We start from the raw sequence: 27,548 nt of genomic DNA, 5'->3' as shown, positions 1-27,548 counted from the left end.
ATTATGAAAATATACAGAAGTTGGATCATACAGAGGTTAAAATCCTGTCCACTCTAAAAATATTAAGTCTAAAAACCTCCATACCTCCCAATTTCTGCCCACAAAGTTTCTATTTTACAGAACCACCATTACTTTACTGTCTTTACTGTTACCATACATGAAATATCAAAAATATATTGATGAGTCTATCACTAATCATGAATGTTTGTATTTACATTCAAGTTAACAATTCCTCACCAAATACTTTATATACAAATCTCAATTTGCCCTTTATGAAAGTCATTAAAAAGTTAAAAACCATAAAAATGCCAATTAGAAATAAAGCATTCCAAAAACTGAACTTGTTTACAACAATTCAGAACATTCAAAACAAATTTATGAAAAATGTGTTACTTTAATACAAGTATTCTCACAATACTTTAGCTCCAATACAGCGCAACAAAATGTTGCCTTCAACACATTCTGTGCAGCATCTTCTCTTCCAACAATGCTGTAGGGGAAAAAAAAAAGTAATCAATTGAGGAATAATATTTTTGCAGATCCCAGTACAATATCATATAAAATGTATGTTTTGATTATGATTTTTACAGTAAACTGGCCAATAAACATACTTACATGATATGAAATCTCCTTACTACATTACTATGATGTGTACATTACATTTAACTACAATTTTACAATGACGTTTCAGTAGAGTTCAGGAACAGCATGTAATATACCTTAAACAAAATAAAACTGACATTTTAGACAAGTGGGGTCTCCCAAAAGTGTAACTCACAAGTGTGCTCACAAGAAAAATTCACTACCAAAGACTGAAAGATGGGGAATTTCTTCAAGAGTTGTGGAAGAAATCCAAAGGTGTACAGGGGTGGAGAAAGGTGTATAGATTGGTGAAAGCAACGTATTTGGAGAACTCCAATAATAATTAAAAAAACCAAAACCCATTCTGATGTGTAGTCCATTAGTTTTGACAGGAGAAAAAGGTTTTTTCTTTCTTTCTTTAAACATGTTCATTCAAACTAGACTACAATGTTCGCAGGAAAACTAAAAAACAAATTCTTCAAAATTTCTTGTCACCAAGTGGCTGAGAGTCCAATTGGCAGCTACAGAAAAACATGATGTAGAAAAGAGGCATGCAGATCTCCTTCCATCAGCGTTTCATAGCATACATAGTTGGGACAACACCTCATTCATTGGGAAATATAATGACTAGCTAGTCTACTGCTTTCAATGGGTTCTCATTCAGGTCTATGTGAATTCATGTATCTCCTTCAAATATCTATACAATTGAAGTCAAATTCCTAAAAGAGAATTTCTTTTTCTTTGTAATACACTTGTGATTTGCCGCATTATAGACCAAGCAATAATAGGTAGAGTCAAGTCAAGGAGCTCAGCAGCCATTTACTGATGTCAGATTACAAAATAATAAAGATTATACTTTCAAACCAGTAATGCCTAACCTGGGAGTTTAGACACTCATCAAGCCCTAGAGTATGAGGGTCCAAAGTTGTTCCTCAGAGTTTACATAGTTTCATGAAGAGTGAACTTAGTCAGAAGAGAAGGTTACTCACCTTGTGCAATAACTGAGGTTCTTCGAGATGTGTCCCCCCACAGGTACTCCACTGCAGGTGTGACGCTGCTTTTGTGTCTGGAGTTGGAGATCTTAAATAGCCGTGCCTGTTGGACTGCACATACATACCTCTCCTCCCCCACGCTGCACACATGTAGTATAAATAGTGCTGTGCGGTCTGACCGCCCTCAGTTCCTTCTCTGCTCCAGAGCCCAAATGCTATGCTCCGCAGCAGAGGGGAGGAGGGCTGTAGTGGAGCACCAATGGGGACACACATCTCGAAGAGCCTCAGTTACTGCACAAGGTGAGTAACCCTATCTTCTTCTTCGAGTGTTGTCCCCATCACTGTAAGTAACTATAAAGCAGTGTCCCTAGCTAGAAGGTTGGAGCTTCGGAGTGGCTGGTATCGCCGAGGACAGGACCGTATGTCCAAGAATGGCATCTGTCGAGGAATCCTGCCAGACGGCGTAATGTTGGGAGAACGTATCAGAAGATGTCCATGTGGGAGCCCTGCATATATTATGGGAACATTATTGAGGAATGCAATGGAGGTTGAGAACGCTCGTGTGGAGTGTGTCCTGATAGAGGCAGGTGGTTTATTGTGAAGTGTGTAAGACAGGCGTATGCACTGTGAAATCCATTTAGAGAGGCGTTTAGATATAGCAGAGCCTTTAGAGTGTTCAGCAATGGATATGAACAAGCGTGGCGAGTTCCTGAATGGTTTGGTTCTATCCAAATAGAATGACAATGAACATCTAACATGTGGGGAGCGGCTTCTTGGTAATTGTGTGGTTTGGGAAAGAAGGAGAAATATAGGCTTGTTCAGATAGAAGAATGTTATAACTTCAGCAGGAATTTTGGGTGGGGATGGAGGGTCACTTTGTCCTTATAAAACATTGTATATGGGGGGGTATGCCATAATAGAGGATATTTCTCCCACGCGTCGTGCCGATGTAATGGTGATGAGGAAGGCCAGTTTCATTGCTAGATGAAGGAATGAGCAGACTGCTATTGGCTCAAATGGAGGTCTAGTCAGAGAGCGTAGGACTAGGCTGGAGCCCCAGGGTGGGTTGGGGGACGTATATCAGGGTATAGGTTTCCAACACTCTTAAGAAAACATTTGACAAGGGAGTGTGCAAAAACTGAATATTCCTCGACAGAGCAGTGGAATGTGGTAACTACAGCCAGGTGCACTCTAAGGGTTTGACTATACTTGCGAGTGAGAGCGCGTTAAAGCGGCCCCAGGCGCCCTAGCTCAAAACCCATCCACACTGGCAAGGCATGTAGAGCGCTCTGACTCCACGGCTGGAGCGCTCCTGGTACTCCACCTCGGTGAGATGATTAATGCTTGCTGCGCCTTGGCTGAAACACTCGGGCGTCACTGTGAACAAACTGTTACATTACTGTGCTCTGATCAGCCTCCAGAAATGTCCTATAATCCCCTTAAGTCAAGTGGCCACTCTTCTCATTGCTTTGAGCTTGCTGTAGGAATGAGGATATCCCCTTTGAAAGCTCCGTTTCTGACAGCTGGCTGCTTATCTGCTCCAAGACAAAGCAACCATTACTGTGGAATGCTGTGTGTGTGAGAGAGTGAGGTGGGGGTCGGAGGAGGGTCTGCTGCTGTCTGAACTTAAAAGACAGCATGCTGACATGCTCTCAGCCCCCCCAAAACCCACTCCCTCTCCCCCCACATACACACAACACACTCCCTGTCACACTCCACCCCCCACCACATTTGAAAAGCACGTTGCAGCCACTTGCATGCTGGGATAGCTACCACAATGCACTGCTCTCTGTGGCCATTGCAAGACCTGCTAATGTGGCCACACCAGTGCGCTTGTAGCTGGACAGACTGCAGCGCTTTCCCTACTGCGTTCTACGAAGGCTGGTTTAACTCAAAGTGCTCTACATCTGCAAGTGTAGCCATGCCCTTAGAGAACTAAAAGCCAATCCGTGCTGTTTGAGTTGAAGGAGGTAGTCCAATATGAGAGTTAATGGAGTGCAGGCTGCATCAACCTGTCTGTCGGCATACCAAAGTTGGAACCAGTTCCACTTGTGAGAACAGGTACGTCTGGCAGACTCGCACCTGCTTTTATCAAGGTATGTTTTACTGAATCTGAACAGGTTATTTCAGAATCCCAGAGCCATGAAGGAGCCAAGCTTTCAGGGGAGCATCTGTGGATTGGGATGCTGAATGTGCCCCCTGTCCTGAGAGAGGAGCCATGATGCTGGGGGAAGGTTTATAGGCCGAGAAACTGTCATGCAAAGCAGGTGCATGAACCAGACTTGTTGTGGCCATGTCGGTGTGATTAGTATAACCAGAGCTCGATCTTCCTGTATCTTGAGTAAGACTTGGAACAGGAGGGGAAAGGGCGGGAAGTCGTAGAGAAGTGGTGCATTCCAGTTCATAAGGAATGCATCCCCTAGTGAATAGAATCCCAGCCCTGCTCTGGAACAAGACTGAGGACAGCGGGCATTCTGAGTGGTGAAAAGGTCTATGGTGAGGTGACCCCATTGGCGGGAGATGGGTCGGAGTGCTCTCTTGTCGAGCTGCCATTCGTGCTAGTGTGAGAAGGTTCTGCTCAGCGTATCCGCTATTGTGTTCTGAAGTCCAGGGAGATACACAGTAGAGATGGAGATGTCATTGTGGATACGCCAATTCCATGGCTTGATCGCTTCTGAGCGTAGGGAATGGGACCTGTCACCTCCTTGCCTGTTGATGGAATACATACAAGTGAGGTTGTCTGTCATTACTCAAATAGTCTAGTTTCTGAGGAGTGGTAGGAAATGTTGGCAGGCACTGCGGACTGCCCTCAGTTCCAGGAGGTTGATGTGTAAGGTGGACTTGGTGGGCATCCATCTGCCCTGCATACTGTGCTTGCATAGATGTGTTCCCCAGCTGAGGAGGGAGGCATTGGTGGTAAGTATCACAGTAGGTGGAGGTTGAAGAAAAGGGACCCTGGCACAGACATTGTCGGGCACGTCCACCACAGTAGTGACTCCTTGACCTGTGCTGGCATGGACAGGAGTTTTTGCATGCTGTGCTTGTGAGGAAGATATACTGTACGGAGCCAGCCCTAAAGACACTGCATATGCAGCCTTGTGTGTTTGACCATAAATGTAGCTGCAGCCATATGTCCCAGAATTGGAGGCATGTATGTGCTGGAATTTGGGGGCATGCTTTGGTGGTTGAGACTAGTTGTGTTATCGCTGTGAACCTGTGAGGTAGTAAAAATGCTCTTGCCCGCTTGGCATCGAGTAGAGTACCAATGAATTCCAGTGTTTGCACTGGGGTTAGTGTGGACTTTTCAAAATTGATAAGGAGGCCCAGTTTTGTAAAGAGGGTCATTGTAGTGTGGACTGCTTGGAGAGCTTCTGTCTTGGATGGCACTTTGAGAAGAGTCATCTAGATACAGGAAAATGGTGATGCCTTGTTTGCGGAGGAAGGCCATGACCACTGCAAGTACTTTGGAAAAAACTCACGGAGCTGTGGATAGTCTGAAGGGTAGTACCCTGTACTGGTAGTGACCGTGGTCAACAATGAATTGTAGGAAATGTCTGTGAGCAGGGTTTACTGCAATATGAAAGTATGCGTCCTGTTGGTTGAGGGCCAAGAACCAATCCCCCCTGTTCCAGTGCTGGGATGATGGTGGATAGGGTGACCATATTCAAACACTGTAGTCTCACAAACTTGTTGAGATTGCGAAGGTCTAGGATGGGGCAACAACCGCCAAACTTCTTTTGTACCATGAAGTAGTGAAAGTAGAAACCGCATCCTTTGTGTTGTGGAGGGACTGGTTCTATGGCTCCCTGTTGAAGAAGATGCCTCACCTTCCCCTCCAGGATGGGCTCCCCTGTAAGGGGTCCCTGAAAAGGGATGTGGAGGGGGGGTTGGCAGGATGGTAAAGTTAGGAAGGGAATGGAGTAACCTTTACTATTTCCAGAACCCATCTGTCCAAGATAATGAGCATCCAAGATGGTAAAAATGGAGCTAGGTGGTTGCCGAACTGTCAGTGTGTAGATGGCGTTACTGCTGGTAGGGGCAATAGGAGCAGGCAGGAGGGTCTCTGGACCTTGACCACACCTTCAAATTTGCTGCTTATTAGAGTGTGTTCGGGCCCAGGTGTCCCTTGTGCAGGCGATTGTCTGCACTTGTTGGGAAGTCGGCGACAACGGCCTTGGTTGTCAAACTGCTGCTGTGGGTAGTATGGCTGAGGGAGAGATCGTGGAGGGAGTGGATATTTTCCCAATGTTTGTTTTGGCTGTGGTGTGTACATACCGAGGGATTTTACAGTGGCTCAGGAGTCTCTCAGTGAGTGTAAGGAGTTGTCCATGTGCTCAGAAAAGTGTTTTTGTCCCTCGACCGGGAGATCCTTGACTGTATTTTGCATCTCCTTTGGGAATCCTGAAAGGTTCAACCATGATACACGTCACATTACTACCGCAGTATCGGGCAGCTGTGTCATTTAAGTCCAGGGAGGGCCTGCAGGGCCGTGCAGGCTATTAAGTGACCTTCCGAAATGAGGGACAGGAATTGTTCCCTTTTTTCCTCTGGCAGATCCTGGCAAAATTACTCCAGCTCAGAATAATTTTTTACAATCTTATTTGGCCATAAGGGCCTCATAGTTAGAAATTCAAAATTGGAGGGTAGCAGATGAGTAGGATTTTCTACCCAGGAGAGCTAAATGTTTCCAGTCTCAGTCAGGATGATTGGATTGGCACTGATGGCTCTTCTCTTGTAGCACATTCACCATAAGGGAATTTGGGGCAGGATGTGAAAATAAAAACCCCACATTTTCTTCACGTACATAATATTTCCTATCCACCCATTTGCATGTAGGTGGGATAGAGGCTGGAGTCTGCCAAAGAAGGTTTGCAGGTTCACGTAGTGAACCGTTAATAGCTAGGGCATTTTTTGTTGTTGAGAAGGTATGGAGAATGTCCATCAGTTTATGTTGTTGCTCCTTGACCTTCTCAAGTGGGATCTTTGTTTCGTAGAGTGGCTGACTCCCTAACTCATGAAAGTGACAAAAATCATCAGCCACTGTGGGAGGAGGTGGCATGATGGCTCCATCAGGTGAAGATGAAGAAAATGGGAAGACCGGAGGTACCTCCCCATCCTGCTCTCCTTCCAGTTCCTCCTCCAGTGGTGGTATTTACGGAGTATGTGGTTCTGGAGGTCGAGAGATTGTTGAGAAGGGAATGGATGGAGGCTGGCATGTTTGCAGTGGTGGGGGATTACCAAATTGTGCCCTATACATGGCCCAGGGGTCCCAATATGGCCAATTAGGGGGAAAGGGAATATATGGTTGCATTCATGGGGACCCCTGAAAAGGCTGGGTTCCCTGAACTGCAGCAGGGTAAGGCTGGTAAGTTGATGTCAATTGCCCTGATGTTGGTGGGGCAAGAGCGTCTTTTCATCCTCCTCAACATCACTAAGAAAAGGAGGTCCTGTCCCTGTGAGACAGCATGAAGAGTGTGTTGATTGAGAAGTGGGTGAGATTTGGGACACCTCCTGTCTGAGAAGCGGAGAGTCTGCAGTGTCAGATATAGTGAGGTCTGACAGCTGTGTGAATTCCTGCGAGTGATCTCTGCTCAGTGCCTGTATTGAGCACGGTGCTGAGGTGTGATATGGAAAAAAGAGTAAGCAGATTGCGCCAGAGTGCTTTTCAGAGCCGTAGCTTTAGTAGGAGTTTGCAACCCTACTGGAGTCTTTCTCAGAGCCGAAAGCTTCAGTGCCGTGCGCAGGTCAGGGCTGAGGGCTTCACTGGAGCCAGCTGTTTTGTCAGTGGTGGTGCAGACAGCGTCCTCGGCACAAAAAATGGACCTGGAGCCGTTGAAGAGATAAAGGGCTTGCTTCGGTTGCCCACAACAGGAGATAGCGCTGATACCTACTGTTTCGCCCTGGCACGGTCCTTAGACTTACTCTCAGGGGCCGAGGTAGTCAGTCTAGGAGCAGCTTTGTGCCTCTTCTCAGAAGCCATTCGCACTACGGATCTAGCCAGAGATGGCATTCCTGCACTTTGTGCCTCAGGCGCTGAAGGAGGGACGGCTCTCTTCTAAGTGTCAGCCTGGTTAGAGGATGATCTTCCCTTACTCAGGCAAGGGAAGTGAGAGTTGGCAGATGACCTTGCTGAGTGTGAGGGTCTCTCCAGTAAGGAATAAGAACCAGGGTCCGACACTGGTCGCAGGAACTTTTCCATGAGGAATAGTTTGAGTTTAAGGTCCCTGTCTTTCCTTGCTCTTGGGCTTTAAGCCCAGACAGTGGAAACACTTCTGGGAAACGTGTCCCTCTCCCAGGCAATAGATACATTGGGCGTGGCTGTCTGTTATAGAGAAGGCGGCCCCACATAACACACACCGCTTAAACCCGGAGGAGCCCTGCATAAGGGTGAGGGAATAGTTTCCCTGATGGGAAATAGGGCAAACAAAAAAGGTTGTTTTTTTTTTTTTAAAAGGATGAAGGATAAGAAAAGAAAATGAAGGAGCTAACTAACTACGAGAGGGAAAACAGGTAAGACATTACCTAAGTGGGCTCTGCTAATTGTTCCGTACCAGAATGCAGGCAGTAGAGTAGGAACTGAGGGCAGTCGGACCGAACAGCGTTATGTATACTACCTGCACACAGCGCAGGGGAGGTGAGGTGCGCATGTGCGGTCCGATGGGCACTGCTATTGAAGATCTCCGACTCCAGACGCAAAGGCACTGCCGCAACTACAGTGAAGCACCCCTGGGAATATCACTCGAAGAACCACCAGTGAAGCACATCCACATTGCTTGAGATATGTAAGATAACGGGGTGGAAGTGTAGTTCGGAGCAAATGGAGCAGGGTCTCGAGATTCCATTCCCAATGCTTCAAGAAGCCAGTAGGGTGATGGAGATAAAGAATCAGAGGAGACTGACTTAATCCGAGACAGAGCCACAGAAATCACAGCAGTGTCAACAACGTACTGCAATGTCTTTATGAAGATGTGTCAACATGCAGTAACACTGGCTGCAAGACACATTCGATCTTACCATGAGAAAATTGACTAATAGTGCTGTCAAAGAATTAAACTTGCAGTTATGGCCCTTTATACTTAGCTAATCCTCCCCATCACAGGAAGAACCCAAGGAATGGAAAGTGTAAAAAACATATGGCTATGACAGCATGAAAAAAAAAAAAAAAAAAAAAACCACACTACATGCTACTCTTTCACGTTAAGAGAAATTAACAGTGGTACAGATCACACAGAGGTCTTGGCCTTGAAACCATGCAGAGCCTGAGAATCTGAGGAGCCAAGGCCTAAATGCACATCTTAGGACATCCATAAGGAGCGCTTTTCTTTCTAAAGCCCTGTACCACAGCCCCAAGGCCAATTCACTATCCAATCCCATACAAAGGGAAATTACTTACCTTGTTGTAACTGGAGTTCTTCAAGATGTGTAGTCCCTATCTATTCCACTGTGGGTACGCATGCATTCCAGGTGCCTGAGACCAGAGAATTTTTGCAAGTAGTGTCTATTGGTCCATGCCTGCACCCCTACTCTTCCTGTGCTCTATCGTGAGGGTATAAGGAGTGGGGCAGACCAACTGCTTCTTCAGTTTCTTCTCTACCATGAATGTTGCCAAGCTCTGAAGCAGAGGTGAAGGAGGGTGGGAAGTGGAAGAGAGATAGGGACCACACATCTTGAAGAACTTCAGTTACAACAAGGTAAGCTATTTCCCTTTCTTCTTTGAGTGCTGGTCCCGATGGATAACTGACAAACAGTATTCAGAGAGGAGGCGGGTGCAAGAACACAGGTGGCATAGCTGCTTGTAGAACCACTGCCCCAAAGGATGAGTCAAAGGCAGAGTCTTGGACCAAGGAGTAATGCCTCATGAATGTGTGGATGGAACTCCATGTAGGTTGTCCTGCAAATACCAAGCAGGGATGCTTCTTGAAGTGATGCTTCTGAGGCTGCTTATTCCCTTGCATAGTAAATCTTTACCCCATGTGAGGGAGGAAGCTGTGCCATCTGATAAGAGAACAGGATATACCCAGAGATCCACTGAGAAGATATAGCTTGACCTCAAACTCACTCTGGTATGGAAATGAACAATCTAGATGACTGTTCTGATCGGTTTTGTTCTCTGCAGGTAAAAATGACCACACTCATCATTCGTCGAGAGAATTAAGTCTCCTCTCCTCACTAAAGGCATAAGGCTTTGGAAAGGCACAGGTAAATGAACTGACTGGTTTATATGATGGAACAATTTTAGGAATAAATTTTGGATGTAGTTGTTGGATGTAGAGACTCTGTCCTTATGGGATACTGTGTACAGCCATTAGGACCCCAAGTTCACCTACCTTTCTGGCCAAGGTGATAGCAATGAAGAAGGCAACATTTATCTACAGGTGAGACATGAAACACATAGCTACTGGTTCAAAGAGTAGCTTAGTGAGACCTGAAAGTACTAAATTAAGGTCCCAGTCAGGGGTTGGTTTCCTTACTGGCAGAAAGGTTCTAATCAGAACCTTCTGGAAACTGGCTGTTGGTAGGTGAGTAAAGATTGAATAACCCCCCGATGGTGGGTGACATGCACCGATTGTGCCAGGTGAATCTGTAGCGAACTAAGGGAAAGATCCGTTGTCTTGAGAGTAAGAGGAGAGTCTAAACTAGCAAGAAAAAATGGTTACTTATCTGTATGGTAACTGTTGTTTTTCAAGGCGTGCTGTGAACACATACATTCCAATGTAGAGGTTTGTATGCTCAGTGCAGTAGTACTACTAGGCAGTGCATGCTGCCGTGATCTCCTCATGCCTTCAGGTGAGGGTATACAAGGGGAATATCTGCTGCCCGCTGCTCCGTTCCTTCACATTGCTGTATGTAATGTCTGAAGTAGTTTGGAAGGTTGGCGGGTCACGAAATGTGTGTGTGCACAACACATCTCGAGGAACAACAGTTACTATACAGGTAAGTAACTGCTTTTTCTCCTTCCAGTGCACATATATGTTCTACTGTAGGTGACTCATCAGCAGTTCCCTTACAGGTGGAGGGACTTTGGATCATCTGAAGAGAGACTGGCAAGTCTGTTACTAAACTGGCATCATCCCAGGAGACTTGAGTGATGGCATAATGAGTGGAAAAGGAATGCACACACAAGCATGTTGCTATCTTACATACAACAGCTACCGGAACGTTGCTGAGAAAAGCTGATGAAGTGGACTGAGCCCCAATGGAGTGAGCTATTATTCTTGGTGGAGGAGACATTTTAGCAAGATTGTAGCAGAGCTTAAATGTAGTCAGAAATCCAGTGTGATTTGCCAAGACAACGCTGATTGACCCTGGGCACAAAGACTTGCCTGAATTGGACAGGGAGAGATCTGTCCTCTTTGGAGCGGACTTAGAGGGGAGATCTGCTTCTGTGCTTATACAAGCATGCTCTGCTCCTGTGAGGAACCCCTGATGAAGGGTCCATAGGCATATTCTCCATCGCTCCTGCATCAGGCTTCACACCAGGAGGCAGACTCCTTGACGACTCTAGCTAATATACAGGGGGTTTTGTCGACTTGGGTCTGACTGGGGCTTCGTAGCCTTTTCCATGAGGTGTTTTTTAAGCCGGAATTCTCGCACCCGTAGGGATCTAGCTAGGAAAGTAGTGACAGATACTGCATCTGGAAGATGGCAGGCACTTCCCCAAAGCAGTACAGGCAGCGCTGGTGGTTGTCACTGACCAGGAAGGTGCAAGTACAGGAGATGCAGCTTTTAAAGCCAGATAATCTAGGCATAATCTAATTTACATACTGGGATGCACATGAGTCCCCAGGGAGGGGATTTAACTATCCATTAGCTATACTAATAGAACTATTAAAAACATTAACTATGCTAAAGATAAAGCGGGTAAACTTTTAAATATTTACAGGTTTTAAGGATCAGGCTGAAGAGAAAGAAGCAGGTCTGGACACTGGCGACTCACACTTAGGCCATGTGGTAGTAAGAAGGAACTGAAAAGGTGATCAGTCCTCCCCATCCCTTATATACTTGGTGCAGAGCATGAAGAGAGTAGGGGCACAGGCGCTGACCTATGGACACTGCTTTCAAAAATTCTCTAGTCTAAGGTGCATGCACACTCACAATGGAATATACATAGGGCCAGCACTCAAAGAAGAACTTGCTTTTCAGCCTTCCACTTCCATCACAATTGTGTGCACAAGAAAGCAGAGCATAGCTGCTGTTCCTTTTCAGCCACATTCAGTCAGTAGTTATGTGTATTTGCTCCGCTTTATACCATGCAACAGCACACACATTGTACATTAATGGGTGCACACACTATATAGTAATTTAGCTCACCAACCAGATGTTTTAGAGTTCTCCTTTCTTACCAATCTAATTAGTGCTCTGTCGCTGGACTTTCGGCCCAATGCTCTGAGTTTCCTTTTCTGGATTTGGGCGTTTCCCAGTGCTGATGCCAGTGCTTCCTGTTCTTCCTGAAAAATGAAATCAACACCTAACTTAAGAAACTATTTTGTTTTTTATGTATCCAAATGACATCTTTTAAAACATAAGTCACCTTGTTGCAGTAAATGTGATTGCTGATGGTCTCCGTGGGCATAATGTAAAATACTGCTGCCTTGAGAATAACCTGTTAAAATACAGTATACATTTACTTAAATCATTCCTGTGTTTTCCTTTTATTTATCAGTTATACGCTTGTATCCATTAAGCTTTTGTATGAACAAGGGGAGCCAAACCCTGAACTCCCAAACACAGAGAAGTCTGACCTAAATCATTCTTGTTTGCTGAAAAATTCTCGTACTAAGAAGTTCTCTCTCTACACACACACACACACACACACCCCTCTTCACACCCCTTTTCTAACTACTACCAACTTTAGTTTTGACACTGTCCAATCACCTCATCCTTTTTACTATTCTCTTAAGATACCAGGAGTCAACAGCACAACTAAACTGGGATGAACCAGAATTTTCTGTTTCATGTAAATTGCCCGACAGCCCTCAGTGTTGGAATTGTCTATCAACAGAGCATGTACTGCAGAAGCAAGAACAAGTTTTTCTATTCTACCCAAACATTTGCTTCAGCCATGTTCTGGAGGCCTGTAAGGTGTGAGAGTGAAGTCCTGTCTCCACATCTGTATTGTCAACCCTCAACCTCTGCCGAGATTGCAATGGGAGTGTGTCGTGGGGCAGAGCCCCACCCCCTGAGAAAAAGGGCTCAACCAGGCCAGAGAGGCTGCGCAGACCAGCAGCCAATCAGTGAAGACCTGGGGAGAGCCAATCAGGATGGGGGAAGGGGCAGCCAATCACGACCCAGCTAGGTCCTATATAAAGGCTGCCCAGCTAGGGAGAAGGCAGTCACTCCCTGGCCAGCAAGGGAGAAGGACTGGCTCCTGACAAAAGGAGTAGCACCTTGGACAGAGCAGTGCTGGGTAGGCTTGGGGGAGCAGATAGGGGCTCCAACCCATTACCTGCCAGGCTGCGGCCCTGCTGCAAAGGGGCAGGAAGGTGCATAGGGCCAAAGGAGAAGTGGCCCAGGGAAACTGAGGTTTTTAACAATTTCAAGAATCATGAGAACTTTTCTGAACACATTTTATTTGCTGAATAATACCGTGCTGCTGTATTACACTTGATCCTGCATGTGAGTCTTCTAGGGCACATGTCTGAACGCCCACTGTATGACCATCAGTGCTTCCCAGTTGAGCTCCTGAAAAAAGGACATTTTAAAAAAAAATTTTTTAGCATAGAATACAGCACAGATTGAACATTTAATAAATAATTAAGTGTAATGTTTGAAATATGTACTGTCTTGTACAAAATGGGAATTACTGAATATTGCATTCTAAAGCTATAAAGGGTTCTGTAAAGTGAAATTTATGAAGATTTTTTTTAAATGTAACCTCTGAAGTTAAGGGGAAAATTTTATGTCCAAGGTATTGCTCAAACCAATTCAGATCTCTGTGCATCAATCAAGTAGCTGAGACTCACATTCCTGATATGAAAAATACAAATGCAATTTATGTACACAAGAATCTGATAATGCAAAATTGTCTCCTCAACTTTGTATGCTGGACTGAAGCCCCTTTGAAAGTTTTGCCTTTGATGTTTAAGTTTCAGAGCATGTTTTATTCCCTATATTCTGTATATAAAATACTAACATCTGTACATCACCTAAAGGATGTTTGTAGGCTAAAAATATTTTTAATTAAAACCCAATTGAAAAGTTATACATTATGTATTGTAGGTATGTTTGGGATATTTTACCATCATTATTTGTACTGGGTTGGTAGCTAGAGTATCCACAGTCTCCAAAGTACTAGGCACGGTACAAATATAGCAAAAATGGGCCTTGCCTCAAAGAGTTTACAGCTTGATTTAATTTATGATGTTACCACTATCACAAGGTATTAATGATTCCTAGGAGGGAAATAGATGTACAAATGTTTTGAAGAATTGCTTGAAATGTATTAATACTTTTACAAGGGTTAGACCATTCCTTTCTAAAGAACATTCCTTTCTACTTACTTATGCTGAATGTACCTATTCTTCAGATGAGCGACTCTTAACATTTATATAATCATGCAAAAATTAGCTATGGTGGAAGAGTGGATCTGAAATCATTCTTAAGAGCTGTTTTCACAAAACTGTTTTCATGAGGGTAGCTGTTTCTACATAATACAGTAACTCCTCACTTAACGTCATCCAAGTTAACGTTGTTTCGTTGCTGATCAATTAGAGAACAGGCTCATTTAAAGTTGCGCAATTCTCCCTTATAATCTTGTTTGGCAGCCACCTGCTTTGTCCACTGCTTGCAGGAAGAGCAGGCCGTTGGAGCTAGCTGTTGGGGGCTTGGAACCAGGGTGAACCGACAGCCCCCCATCAGCTCCCTTAAGTTCCTTGTGTGGCAGCTGCCCAGCAGGCTACTAATTGCCAGGCAGTTCAGCTGTCCCTCCCCCCACTGCCATGTGCTGCTCCTGCCCTATGTCTTGGAGCTGCTCCTGCTTGCTGTGTAAGGGGGGAGGGAGGTGTGGAAAGAGGGGGCTAATATCAGGGTGTTCCTCTCCTCCTGCACCTCATCTCCATGGGGGGCTGGGGGAGAAGAGGAGGAGGAAGACATGACAGGGCTCAGGACGGAGGGAGCCTGCTGGCAGCAGCTGCTGTCTCAACTTCCTGATCTACTTAAAAAGGCAATGTACTTAGAGTGAGGTCAAAGTACTTAAAGGGGCAATGCACACATGGTGTGTGTCTCTGTCTCCCCTCCCTCCATTCGTGCCACCTTGCAGAGTGTAAGGCTACATTAACAACGTGTTAACCCTTGAGGGCTCAGCCGAGTGCTAGTTCATCATTTAGCAGTAAGGCATTCCCTGGGAAATATCCTGCCCTCTTCCAACCTCTGACTTCACCATCTCAACTAAGCTTCACAATCATCATTGTTGTGTACAGTATTAAATTGTTTGTTTAAAAAACTTATACTGTGTGTGTGTCTATAGATATAAATATAAATAAAACATAGTGTTTTGTCTGGTGAAAAAAATTTCCCTGGAACCTAACCCCGGCTATTTACATTAATTCTTATGGAGAAATTGGATTTGCTTAACATCGTTTTGCTTAAAGTAGCAATTTTCAGGAACATAACTACAACGTTAAGTGAGCATGCTAGGGGGCTCACTTAAGGCGTTTATGCAACTTCTATTCTGACAAAAGTATTGGACCTGAGGAGATTCTACTTACCACCTGCACTACTACAACCAGAGATGTTTTCTCCTGGTGAATATCCCATTAGGCCACCATTTCCATTTCCATTTGGGTTAGAAGGCACTGTTGCAAGAAGACCTAATCAAGGAAACAAAATTCATTGCCAACAATATTGAGGCAAGCACATGTGTTTTGATGTAGTGTATATATCTTCCCTTGTCTCTCAACAGTATTTTCTTTAGTAGTTGAACTTCATCAGTGGGGAGAATTATTTTTTTCCTCCTCTACTGTAAATTGGAATATCTTTCCAAGTAATTTTAGGTTATAATTATTTTACTTATCAAAAAGTCAGTATTTTTGCAAGAAACGTTAATTGCATATGTTAAATATAGTGCATTTTAGTGTAAAAGACATCACAAGTTACTTCATATCTATGTATATACCCCACATCCCTGGAATACAGCCATTATTTGGACAGGCAGGTGTCAACAAATGCACATGTTGCACAACAGTGGGAGAAGTGGACTTTTTTAAATAGATGGAAGAATGTAAACAAAGGTTAAAATTAATTTCTCAAGATAAACTACCATGTTTGTGAATAGCAGATTGTATAGTTAAGGTTGCAAGACCTTTTCCACTGTAACTTTTTCTTGCAGTAATTCTATCTGGTAGTAAAATTAATCTATACAAGTCTATTTTGATGCCCTGGAGATGACATGATCTTAAAGAAACTTCAGGACGAACTCCATAGGCAGGTGCAGACCAGATGAATTGCAAAGGGCTGGGAAGAGGTGAGTGAGAGGGAAAAGACAAGTGTTAGAAGGATACACTGCTCTTATAATCCACTTTTGTTGGTTAACTAGGCTACCCCGACACTGGGCTCATATCTGGTCCCCATAGCTACAGAATGGGTTGTCACAACTTGAAGGGGAGACAAAACCTCAATTAAATATACGAAGTAGACTACAGTCATACCCAAGCCTCTGTATCGTGAAAGCTGCTGGTAGATTTGTTTCATCCTCTCAATATTCAGGCGGCTTGCCTCTGCATGATTTACCATTGGTTTAGGATAATGAACTCCTATTACACATTTTGCAGCCTTCTGGATGCTCTCTGGGGCATTCCAAGGATCGTATATGTATTTTGCAGGGAAACCTCTAAGTATAGGCAAATAACGTCTTTAAAGAAAAAAAAGTATAGTTTAAAACACATAGCTGTTTAAAACTCAGGCAACTTCAAAGATGGCTTTATAATATTTATGGGGTGGATTGTACATGAGATTACCTGATGTAGTCCCCATTAGGATCAGTTCTTCTGCCAAAACCCACAGGACAGTAGCAGTGAAAAAACTGCTGAAAAAACGAACTACAGGAAAGCCACATCCAGCTTCCAGCATTTACACTCCAATCTGCATCAAGCAGCAATTCTTCAAACACCTTAAGAAATAACAGTATCAAGTTATTCTAAATGTGTTAAATTTTTCCACAAACATTCCTAAGCATTGCTCAGCTATCAAGATGTCAGAAAAGATAGCATTTCAACATTTAAGAGCATAGTACTGACATTTGAACAGACTTGGTAACATCCAAAGAGTGCTCAATAAATATTTACACAAGTACCTCTTTATAGTCCATTCAAGTGGGATAGTGGAAAAGAGGTATATCTGGCTTCTACAGCACAGAAGTTGGACATATTTTGTACAAATGCATTTTACAGATGGGAAACAAACACAGAGCAGTGAAATAACTCGCTCCGAGTCACCTAAGTGGGCCAGTGGCAGAGCTAGGAATAGAACCTAGGTCTCCTGAATCCCTGTGCCGCGCTCTATCCACTAGACCACACTGTCTCTGGTTAGGGGTGGAATTTTCTTACCTAGTTAGCTCTGTATGTTCTCTACTAGAAAGCTACATAACTTTCCCACTAGAAAGCATTAGGTAATTAATTTTCCAAAAAGCTATAAAAATGGTTTCAATTAACTTAACAGTTAACTTAATAATTAGAGAGACAAGGTGGGTGAGGTAATATCTTTTATTGGATCACTTCTCTTAGTGAAAAAGAGTGAAGCTTTTGGGCTTACACAGAGCTCTTCTTCCAGTCTGGGAAAGGTACTCAGTGTCACAGCTAAATACAAGGTGGAACAGACTGTTATACATGTTGCAAGAGACCATTCAAGGTGAACTAGACAGTTAACATTTAATAATTACTTATTCTAAAAAATTCAGAACTTAACAGCTTTGACATATGAAGGTTTCTTACTTACTTGTAACTTGAGTTCTTAGAGATCGACACTGCATAATTACATTCTTGTGACTCATGCCAACCAGTGCTGTATGGTAGAACCTTCTATTAGCAGTGCCCATTAGGCATCCATGCTCCCCTGCCCTCCCTGTCCAGCACTTGAGCACTTTCTGAGGGTGAGAGTTTAAAGGGGGCAGAGGAACATTGCCCCCTCAGTTCCTTCCACTGCTAGAGCAGAAAACCCAAGATATTTTAATCTGGACTCTGCAGGAGTGGGGAAGGTGGTCGGGGAGCATGAATATGCAGAGCCCATCTTGAAGAACTCCAGTTACAAGTAACCTTCATTTCTTCTTCGAGCATCCTCAGCATATCCCCACTCTTGGGATAGTCTTGCAAGCAGTACAGCAAATTGAACAGAGGGATGAAGAGCTCTAACTAAGCAAGGATTGGAGTACCACTCTACCAAACTGGGTGTGTAACCAGGATGCCGTATCCAATGCATAATGCTCTGTGCAAATGTGAAACAACCTCCATGTAGCAGCTTTGCATATCTCAATAAGGGCAATATGTTTATAAAAAGCCACATATGTAGCTACTGTTCTAGTAGAATGAGCTCTGGACAGACTAGGAATAGGGAAAGAAGTTCTTCTTAAATGCACTAACCTATCTAGACAGGAGGACTGAGAGAAATGACTTTACCTTTAGAGTTACCAGCATATGAAATAAATAACTTGGAAGAAGACTTAACTCTTTGTTCTATCTAAGTAATATGAGAGTACTCTCTTGGTATTTAAAGAATGTAATCTAAATTCTCCCCTTTAGATGAATGAGGCTTTGGGAAAGAATAGATTAATGGTCTGATTTACATGAAACTCAAACAACTTTAGGAAGAAATTTAGGGTCTGGTCTAAGAACCACTATGTCCTTATAAAAAGTGCATAAGGGGGAGGAGGTCCACACCAGTGCATGTAGTTCACAAATTCTTCTTGAGAAGTAACTGCTATCATAAACACGGTCTTCGCAGATAAGTGAAACAAAGAGCAGCTAACTATAAGCTCAAGTTAGACAAGAGAGGAGTCCAAACTAAATTCAAATTCCATGGCATGACAGGGCCCTGCACTGGGGAAATACAAGTTCAGTAGCCCTTTCAAGAAGTTTGACCAATGCTGGTCAAACTTTTTGAAAGGGCTACTGAACTTGTATCCCCCAGTGCAGGGCCCTGTCATGCCATGGAATTTGAATTTAGTTATATATATATATATATATTTTTTTCCCATTAACGTGAGTATGGTATACAGCTAGATGAACCTTAATGGAAGGCAGAGACAACCCCACTCTTTTTAAGCATAATAGATATTCTACAATAAGTTGTACTGGAGCTAACACCAGGTCAAACACCTTTCCCAGTTGCCCACAAAAACTAATCTTCTCCACTTGAACCCATAACTTTTTTCTAGTTGATAGTTTTCTGGAATTAATTAAAATTCTTTGCACCTGAACTGAGCACAATCTTTCTAACTCTGTCAAAGGCCTATCGCCCAAGCTCTCAAATATAATGACTGAAAATTTGGGTGGACAACCTTCCCCTCCTGCTGGGGTAGTAGGCCCATTGATGATGGGAGCATTTTGTCATTACCTTTGGATAAATGAAGGCATTCGGTGTACCACTATTGTCTTTGCCACTCTGGAGCAATGAGAATCATGCTAGCTGAATCTTGCCTTACCCTTTTTATCACTGGAAAATGAGGGGAAATGGGGGAAATGCATACACTGAACCCGCCTTCCCAATCTAGGAGGAATACATACGTCAATGACAGGCTGTCTGAGCCAGTTTTGAACGGAAATAGGGACATTTCCTATTGAATCTGGTTGCAAATATATCTCTGTCTGGAAATCTCCAAAGGCTGAAAATATCCTGAATTACCATATTTTTTAAGAGACCATTTGTTTGTCTGCAAAGAATCTCTGCTCAACTGATCTTCAATCATACTGTGTTCACTTGCTTCACACAGAGCAATTGAGTATACATTGTGCTGGATACACCAATCCCAAAGTTTTACTGCCTCTTTGCAAAGTTAAGATGATAAAGTTCCTCCTTGTTCGTTCACATAGGTTGCTGACACATGGTCCATGGCCACTTGAACTACTGCATTTTGCAGCTGCGAGAGAGATGCTCTGAAATCTAACTGGATTGCCCTCAGTTCCAAAACATTTATGTGTAACAGGGATTCTCTGTCATTCAAAGGGCCTCAAATAAACAGACTGCAAAGATGCACTTCCGCCCTGTCTTTGAAGCATCTATGGTGGTTATTACTAAAGAAGGAGAAGAAAGGCTGAACAAAAATGCCTTTGAGGGTATTTTGAAGTTCCAGCCACCACCTTAGCAAAAGACAAGTATTCCTTGGAACAGTGAGTAATTTTTGCATGCGGTCTGTAATGGGTCTGAAATTCCTTTGTAGCCAGCACTGAAGAGGTCTCATTCTGAGCTCGGCATACAGAGTCAAATATGTTGTGGATGCCATCAGACCCAACAGAGTTAACAAATAAACTACCATTCTCTTCCTTTTATTGAGTCGGGAATCACACCAATGAATGGAATCTTTTGTGATGGTGTGAGAAAAGACTTTTCTTTGTTTATGAGAAGACTTAGTGTTCTAAATAAAAACACGAGTAATCCAAATGGCTTTCTGTAATTCTTCTTTGGATGGAGCCTTCAGAAGCCAATTGTCTAAATACACAAAAATGAAAATTTCTTCTCTCTTCAAATATGCTGCTACCAGACCAGTGCATTTGGTGGACTCTGGGTGTGGTTGGTAGGCCAAAAAGGTAGGAGCCTATACTAGAAATGGTTTTATGAAAAAGTGTCCCTGAGATAAAGAGTACCAAACCAATTCAGAGCAGACAAGGAGGCAATAATCAACCCCCTAATTACCATTCTCAGCTGAAACTTCCTGATAAACCTGTTTAAAGCTCTGAGGTTTAGATTTGGTCTGTCACCTCCATTCTTTTTTGGATTAGAAGTACCCAGAGTAGAATCCCTTGTTCTTGGAACCTAATGGAACTTTTTCTATAGCCCCAGATTGCAACAGACCTTCCTTGTGCTTCCATCCTTAAGTTCTTATGGGAAGGGTCCCTGAAGAGGGAGAGGGGTGGGGGAGTTGCATGGAAGAAGAAATTTGAATTGGATGGTATAATCTTATTTTACTGTATCTAAAACTCATCTGTCCAAGGTGATATTTGTCCACGGACTGTAGAAATGAGAGAGACTGTTCCTTAAAATATGGGTGGTATTTACTGAAATTGGTTTGATGCCCTTGTTCATCACATCAAACCCATGGTCTGACATAAGGAAAGGAAGATGTAGTTAAGAAGTTCTTTGTCCTCATTCATGGCTTGCAGGATTTCTCTTTCTCCCCTGAATTTGAGAGGCTGTGTGGTGTTGTTGGTAATAAGGACGTCTCCTAACGGTATAATAATAAATAATAATAATAATAATAATGAGGAAGAAGATAGAAAGTATTGTCTCTCAAATTTGAACATAGTTGCAGATGTCTTTCTACAATAAGGGAGGTAATAACCCCATAGATCTCGCAGTGGAGTGTGTCCATTTTCTCCAGCACTTCAACAGTTTTTTAACTGAACAGCCTGTCTCCTTCAGAAGGTAAATCCTTAATTTTTGTCCGTTTCCATAGGCAAAGATGAGGATCATGCACATCTGTGGAGTGCTACTGCTGATGCCTTAGCTCTTGAAGCAGTGTCAGAAACATCAAACAATGCCCTAAGGGCATGTTTTGCCACATTCTGGCTCTTTTTAATGAGAGCTGTTGTTAAGCTTCTCTGATCCTCTGAGAGGTTCTTGGTTAACATTGAGATCTTCTCCCAGAAGTGAAAATAATACTTGGATATTACTGCTTGATGATTGGACACATGTATGTTTAAAGAAGCTGGTAAAAATAATTTTCTCCTTAGAGAGTCCAACTTTTCCCCCTCTTTGTCATAAGGAGTCTCTGATATTATAAAAATTGTAAGTAAAACCCAGGCAAGGCGTGTTAGATTATCTTTTGTTCTGCTTGTGAATTTTTCCTTTGCTGGAAGGAGGTTTATTCCTGTTTTTTCGTAACTTTGAAACTAAGTCTAGAGGAAGTTCTGCTGTGTTTCTGAATCTTTTGTTATCCTGTAAAGTTATTTTCCATCCTGATTTTACAGAGATGATTTTTACCTTTTTTAAAAATAAAATCCTTCTTTTAAGAACCTGACTGATTTCTCCATTGTCCGAAGACCCAGGGGTTTGTGTCTGTGATCACTGTGTAACCAATTGGTTAGGATATTATTCTCAAGCCTCCCTAGGAGGTTTTTTTAAGGATTTTTTTTTAAAGCTGGGAGCACCTGGAGTTTTTTTTCCTTTGCCTGAGGGCAGTGTAGTTAACCTCCTGCAGGGGAATTCACAAGTGTTTTTTTTTCTTTCTAGCTCTCGGGATAGGCTACAGAAAAGGTAGGATGACTGACAGTGATGTCCAAAAGAAATTAGAATTAGCCAGATTGGAAGCTGACGAGAGATGGATGGAGGCAGAAAAAGCTGCCCATGAGAGAGCTATGGAGGCCCAGCAGCATGCTCAGGAGGAGACGGAAAGAGAGAGGAAGCATGAACTGGAGTTAGAGATGGCAAGGGCTAAGCAAAGTATACCAAACAACCCTAGCAATCCTTCTCCAGGTACCGCTTCCCATCCCAGTAAGTTCCCCACCTACAAGGTAGGCGATGATACAAAGGCCTTCTTAGAAAATTTCGAAAGGGCCTGCCTTGGGTACACGATCTCTGCAGACCAGTACATGGTAGAGCTGAGGCTGCACCTCAGTGGACCCTTAGCAGATGTGGCGGCTGAAATACCTAAGGAACACATGAACAGTTATGAACTTTAAAAAACAGGCCAGAATCAGAATGGGGCTAACATCCGAGCCTGCCCGTCGGTGGTTCAGAGCCCTAAAATGGAAACCAGACATAGCATTTTCTCCACACACCTACCACACTGTAAAAAATTGGGATGCCTGGATATCAGGAGCAAGTGTTAAATCTCTGGAAGATCTCTCTTTCCTAACGCAAATGGAGCAGTTCTTAGAGGGTGTTCATGAGGAAACAGAAAGGTACATCCTAGATGGGAAGCCCAAAACAGTAATCGAGTCAGGGGAGATTGGAACCAAATAGGTGGAGGTGGTGAAAAAGAAAAAAAACTAGTAGCAGTTGGAGCGGATATCAGAAGGGGCAACCCGAGACAACACCCTATCGCCAGGGGCAGCCCAAGGCCCCACCTACAATCCAAGGAAAAACCCAAACACCTTACTGTCACCCAACACCAGTCTCCAGCAACCCACCTTGCCACAGTGACCAGTCAGCTGGGCGATGTTTTAAATGTAATGAGCTGGGGCATGTGAAGGCCGACTGCCCCAAGAACTCCAACAGACTGCAGTTCATTACACCGGAGTCACACCAAAGGTCCTCAGGCCCAGATGCCTCCCAAGTTCCCTCAGAGCGAAGGGAAACTGAGTGTGGGCTGGAAGAAGGTTATCGCGTGGAGGGACACTGGAGCACAAGTGTCGGCTATCCATCAATCCTTAGTGGACCCCAGCTTAATCAACCCAGAGGTCCAAGTGACGATTCAACTCTTCAAGTCAAACTCTTTTGACTTGCTTACAGCCAGGTTGCCTGTCCAGTACAAGGGCGGTCAGGAACGTGGACTTTTGCAGTCTATGATGATTATCCCATTCCCATGCTGCTGGGGGAAGACTTGGACAACCATGTGAAGCTAGCTAAGAGGGTGGGAATGGTCACCCGCAGCCAGGCTAAGCGAGCTGTCACACCTAGCTCTGTTCCTGAGCCTTCAACAAGGGCCCAATCTGTGTTACCAGAGACTCAGACGGAGGTGATGGAACTGGAACCCCTGCCAACGACTGCAACAGCCGTAGTGGATCCAGTCCCAGAGACCCAGCCAAAGCCAGTCCCAGAACCGGAACTGGCAAAGCAACCAGCACTGAGTCCAGCACTTGCAACCCTGCCTACACCTCCAACACCAGAGGGCACCACCAAGCCTGCACTGGCAGCAGCAGCTGAACCTACGAAAAAGGCTCAGCCAGAGCCTGAAACACAACATAGTGCACCAGCAGAGAGTGGTTCACAGTCAGTCAACGGAAACAGCCCCATCACCTGCATCGCTTCCAGAGGGACCAAGCCCAAGTTCACAATCCAGTGAGGAACTGAGATCTCCAGCACCAAGGGAATAGTTCCAGGCTGAACAGGAAGCAGATGAAAGCCTCCAGGGAGCTTGCCAGCGGCACGGAGCAACCCACCATCTCTCAGCTCTTCTAATCGATCCCAGTTTGTTGTAGAAAGAGGACTTTTATACAAAAGTCTGGTGGGCACCAGGAAGACTGGCATCCTCAGACACAGTTAGTAGTTCCAACTAAGTACCAGGTAAAGCTCTTGAGCTTAGCCCATGATCATCTTAGTGGCCATGCTGGGGTGAACAGAACCAAAGAGCGTTTGGGGAGGTCCTTCCACTGGGAGGGAATGGGCAAGGATCTTTCTACCTATGTCCAGTCTTGTGACATGTGCCAAAGAGTGGGAAAACCCCAAGACCAGGTTATAGTCCCTCTCCAGCCACACCCCATCATTGAGGTCCCATTTCAGTGAGTAGCTGTGGATATTCTGGGTCCTTTCCCAAAAAAGACACCCAGAGGAAAGCAGTACATACTGACTTTCATGGATTTTGCCATCTGATGGTCAGAAGCAGTAGCTCTGAGCAATGCCAGGACTTAAAGTATGTGCCAGGCACTAACAGACATTTTTGCCAGAGTAGGTTGGCCCTCTGACATCCTTACAGATTCGAGAACTAATTTCCTGGCAGGAACCATGAAAAGCCTTTGGGAAGCTCATGGGGTGAACCACTTGGTTGCCACCCCTTACCATCATCAAACAAATGGCCTGGTGAAGAAGTTTAATGGAACTTTGGGGGCCATGATACGTAAATTCGTAAATGAGCACTCCAACGAATGGGACCTAGTGTTGCAGCAGTTGCTCTTTGCCTACAGGGCTGTACCACATCCCAGTTTAAGGTTTTCACCATTTGAACTTGTGTATGGCCGTGAGGTTAAGGAGCCATTACAGTTGGTGAAGCAGCAATGGGAGGGGTTTATGCCTTCTCCAGGAACTAACATTCTGGACTTTGTAATATGAGAGACTTTTAGGGTGGTTTACAGGAGAAGGAGTTTTCTGACCTGATGCTTCTCTGCTTCCCAAGATGGAACACACACAAAAAACCCTTCTGCCCCACCCCCCAAGATTTGAAAGTATCTTCTTTCCCCATTGGTCCTTTTGGTCAGGTGCCAACCAGGTTATTTAAGCTTCTTAACCCCTTACAGGTAAGGAGGAATTCTAGGCTACCCTTAGCTGAATGGTTATGACAATGGGGAACACTCTCTAGGTGTCAGATCCAGAACCCTTGGTTCTGGTGAAAGATGTACCAGGACTGAAGATTCATGCTTCATAAAGTGACCGTGGTAAGCTTGGGTTGACCAATATGGCTAAGGACTCCAAGGCCAATCCTGATGGTCACTCCAATCCTTCATTACATCTCTTGTTCAGAATATAAGGTGCCAAGAAGAGAAATTCTGATCTGAAAATGATCAGATCCTAGGCATGCTCGTGGGATCTGGCTCTACATCTGTGGATCCAATATTGAAGCAACAAATGAAGTGACCGTGGTAGGGATCTGGGTCATGTAAAGTGATGACAAATCCTAACAATCCAGCTGGGGGTCTTAGATTGTGGAACAGATATTGGAGATTCTCTGCATTTAGTGTCCCATCTCAGTCTCTTATCAGAAGAGCCATGAGAAACAGTCGGAAACTAGTTCCACAGAATAAAGCATTAATTTTTTGAGTCAGATTGGAGGGCTTAGAAATGGTCAAATCCACCAATCTGGAACTGGAGCTTAGTGCCAGGACCAATCCCTTCGTTGTTCCGACTTTCTTGAATTCAGATGTACTCAGAGCTGATTCAGGCCTCCCATCCTTATTTTCTGATCCTTTAGAGTTCTTGGATCCCAGAAGTTTGACAGACAAGACCACTAGTAATAAAAGGGTCTGAAGTCTCTTTTGTCTTTCTTTGCTAGCCCAAGATGTGAACGTGCTATAGATGGGTAATGGCTCCACCCCAAACATTTTAAAACACTGAACCTGCAGGACAGATACTGGGAAGACCTGTGTGCAAAACGTGCACTCCTTGAGCCTGTTTTTCTTCATACTGGGATCAACCGTATTGAAAAATAAAGCTTCTTCTTAAATCCACAATCTAATCTAAATCTAACCTAATTTATAGGTTACAGTAAAAACTAACTATAGACTACTAACTATAGAACTATGAACTAACAGCATTACACTAAGATACAGGCAATAAGTATCAGTGGATCATGAGATCTGTTGGTTCACATTCTTTTACTGCTGCAGCTGGAAGGAAATGAGGTGCCAACAGTGCCACAACCTCTTTAAACTCTCACCCTCAGAACATACTTGAGCATTAGATGAGGTGTACAGGGGAGTGTGGGCACCTAATGGGCACTTCTACTAGAAGGTTCTACCGTCCTGCTGCACCACTCCCAAGACAGGGACTATGTAGTCGCAGAGGACACTCAAAGAAGAATTTCAAATTTCCAGTGCTTTCTATAGAGACAGCTGATCTGGTCAATCCTAACTTGCATAAAACAAGCTCCCCTGCTTAGAAGCATCATTAAGATTGTTGTATGAAAGAGAGAGAATCTTATTCCTTGAAGGAAAATTCTAAATAGTGAAAATAGCTGCTTTGAAAGTTCCTTTTCAATACATATATTCTTATTTAGCACACATTTAAAAAGTATTCAGCAAGTAGTTACTTTTCCTTTAAAACTTACCTAATCTCAAGATGTTCTATATAACAAAAACAAACCATCTAATTCCCTTCCCAGGACAATACTAAACCACAAATATTAATGTGACCCATGACTAGAATTAACATGTTCTGCTAGAAATCAGAAATAAAATAGTAAAGTTTAATACACAGCAAAAAAGTGTGTGGGGGAGGGGAGGGGTTAATTAGGTATTTTCTTGCTAAACTTGTATTTAATACTTCATTCCAAATTAGAACACTTCAGAAAGCTAAAAAGTAGAATTTAATCAGTATCAGTTAACAAGAGCTATTTAAAGATATTAAAAAAAACTATAAAACTTGCTTGAATACCTGCAATTATGCCTTTTTATTAAAACAAGTTATGTATTTTCTGAAAAATATTTAGTTGCAAGACTTTTAAGCATTTTTAAATTGAAGTGGCCACCAATCTAACAAGTTTAGAGATATAAGGTGGGTGAGGTAATATCTTTTATTGGACCAACTTCTGCTGGTGAGAGACAAAACGTAAGTACACAATTGCTCCACTAGATGCTCCCCTTCAAGCATACTTGCTAAGATTGTATAACATACTACCTAGAATTAGCAGGAGAGATTCACTCTCACCAGCACAGGGAGGTATAATTTATATATTTTTATACTACACAAATGTTCCTCTGTACGTTAGGTTATTTACTCCACGGGTAGACCAAGTAATATCTGTAATATGTACAATCAAATGCACAAAGCTGTATGTTATAGGCATACAGATATATAATTTATATGTGTATAAATTGCGTAAGACAAGTTGCCTTAGGATTTTTCGTGCAATTACTTGCATAACCAAGAGTTCTGTTTACATGTGAAACAGGAAAATGGAAGTGAGCACAACTCAACAGTTAAAAAAATAATTAAAAGAAATATTATAAGTGAGCTTACAACACAGCCAGCAAATGTATTAATCTTCAAGTTTCAAACAGTAAAAACTTTGTTTATAACTGTAGTTAGTTAAAAAATGTGACCATATTTAGAGATGCTTTTGTTTGTGTTTCAGATAATAAAACACAAGGACTGAACAAAGAATGGTGCAAATAATAGCAATGAGACGCACACAACATTGTACTTTGAATGGCCATGTCTCCAGTTTTAGGAAGATTT

The 27,548-nt window shown here is 43.4% G+C and overlaps 1 protein-coding gene across 2 annotated transcripts in view; it reads right to left on the bottom strand.

The window, feature by feature from the left end:
* Nucleotides 1-358: 358 nt before the first annotated feature.
* The window catches only part of CRY1 (cryptochrome circadian regulator 1), a 74,685-nt gene continuing 47,495 nt past the window's right edge, over nucleotides 359-27,548 (bottom strand). Inside the window, exons 8-14 of one of the 2 annotated variants that reach the window (XM_073324442.1) lie at nucleotides 16,529-16,680; nucleotides 16,220-16,422; nucleotides 15,281-15,382; nucleotides 13,166-13,256; nucleotides 12,106-12,177; nucleotides 11,918-12,022; nucleotides 359-490 (exon numbers count right to left, since the gene is read on the bottom strand). In XM_073324442.1, coding sequence (XP_073180543.1) covers nucleotides 11,926-12,022; nucleotides 12,106-12,177; nucleotides 13,166-13,256; nucleotides 15,281-15,382; nucleotides 16,220-16,422; nucleotides 16,529-16,680 — 717 coding nt within the window. In that variant the 3' untranslated portion in view covers nucleotides 359-490; nucleotides 11,918-11,925. Of the gene's footprint in view, nucleotides 491-11,917; nucleotides 12,023-12,105; nucleotides 12,178-13,160; nucleotides 13,257-15,280; nucleotides 15,383-16,219; nucleotides 16,423-16,528; nucleotides 16,681-27,548 lie in introns of both variants that reach the window. The other variant, XM_073324433.1, reaches the window with a different exon arrangement.

Source organism: Lepidochelys kempii, chromosome 1 (assembly GCF_965140265.1).
Source record: "Lepidochelys kempii isolate rLepKem1 chromosome 1, rLepKem1.hap2, whole genome shotgun sequence".
NCBI classification, from domain to species: domain Eukaryota; kingdom Metazoa; phylum Chordata; order Testudines; family Cheloniidae; genus Lepidochelys; species Lepidochelys kempii.
The sequence above is the reverse complement of the archived record's forward strand: the minus strand, read 5'-3'. Positions and strand labels throughout refer to the sequence as shown.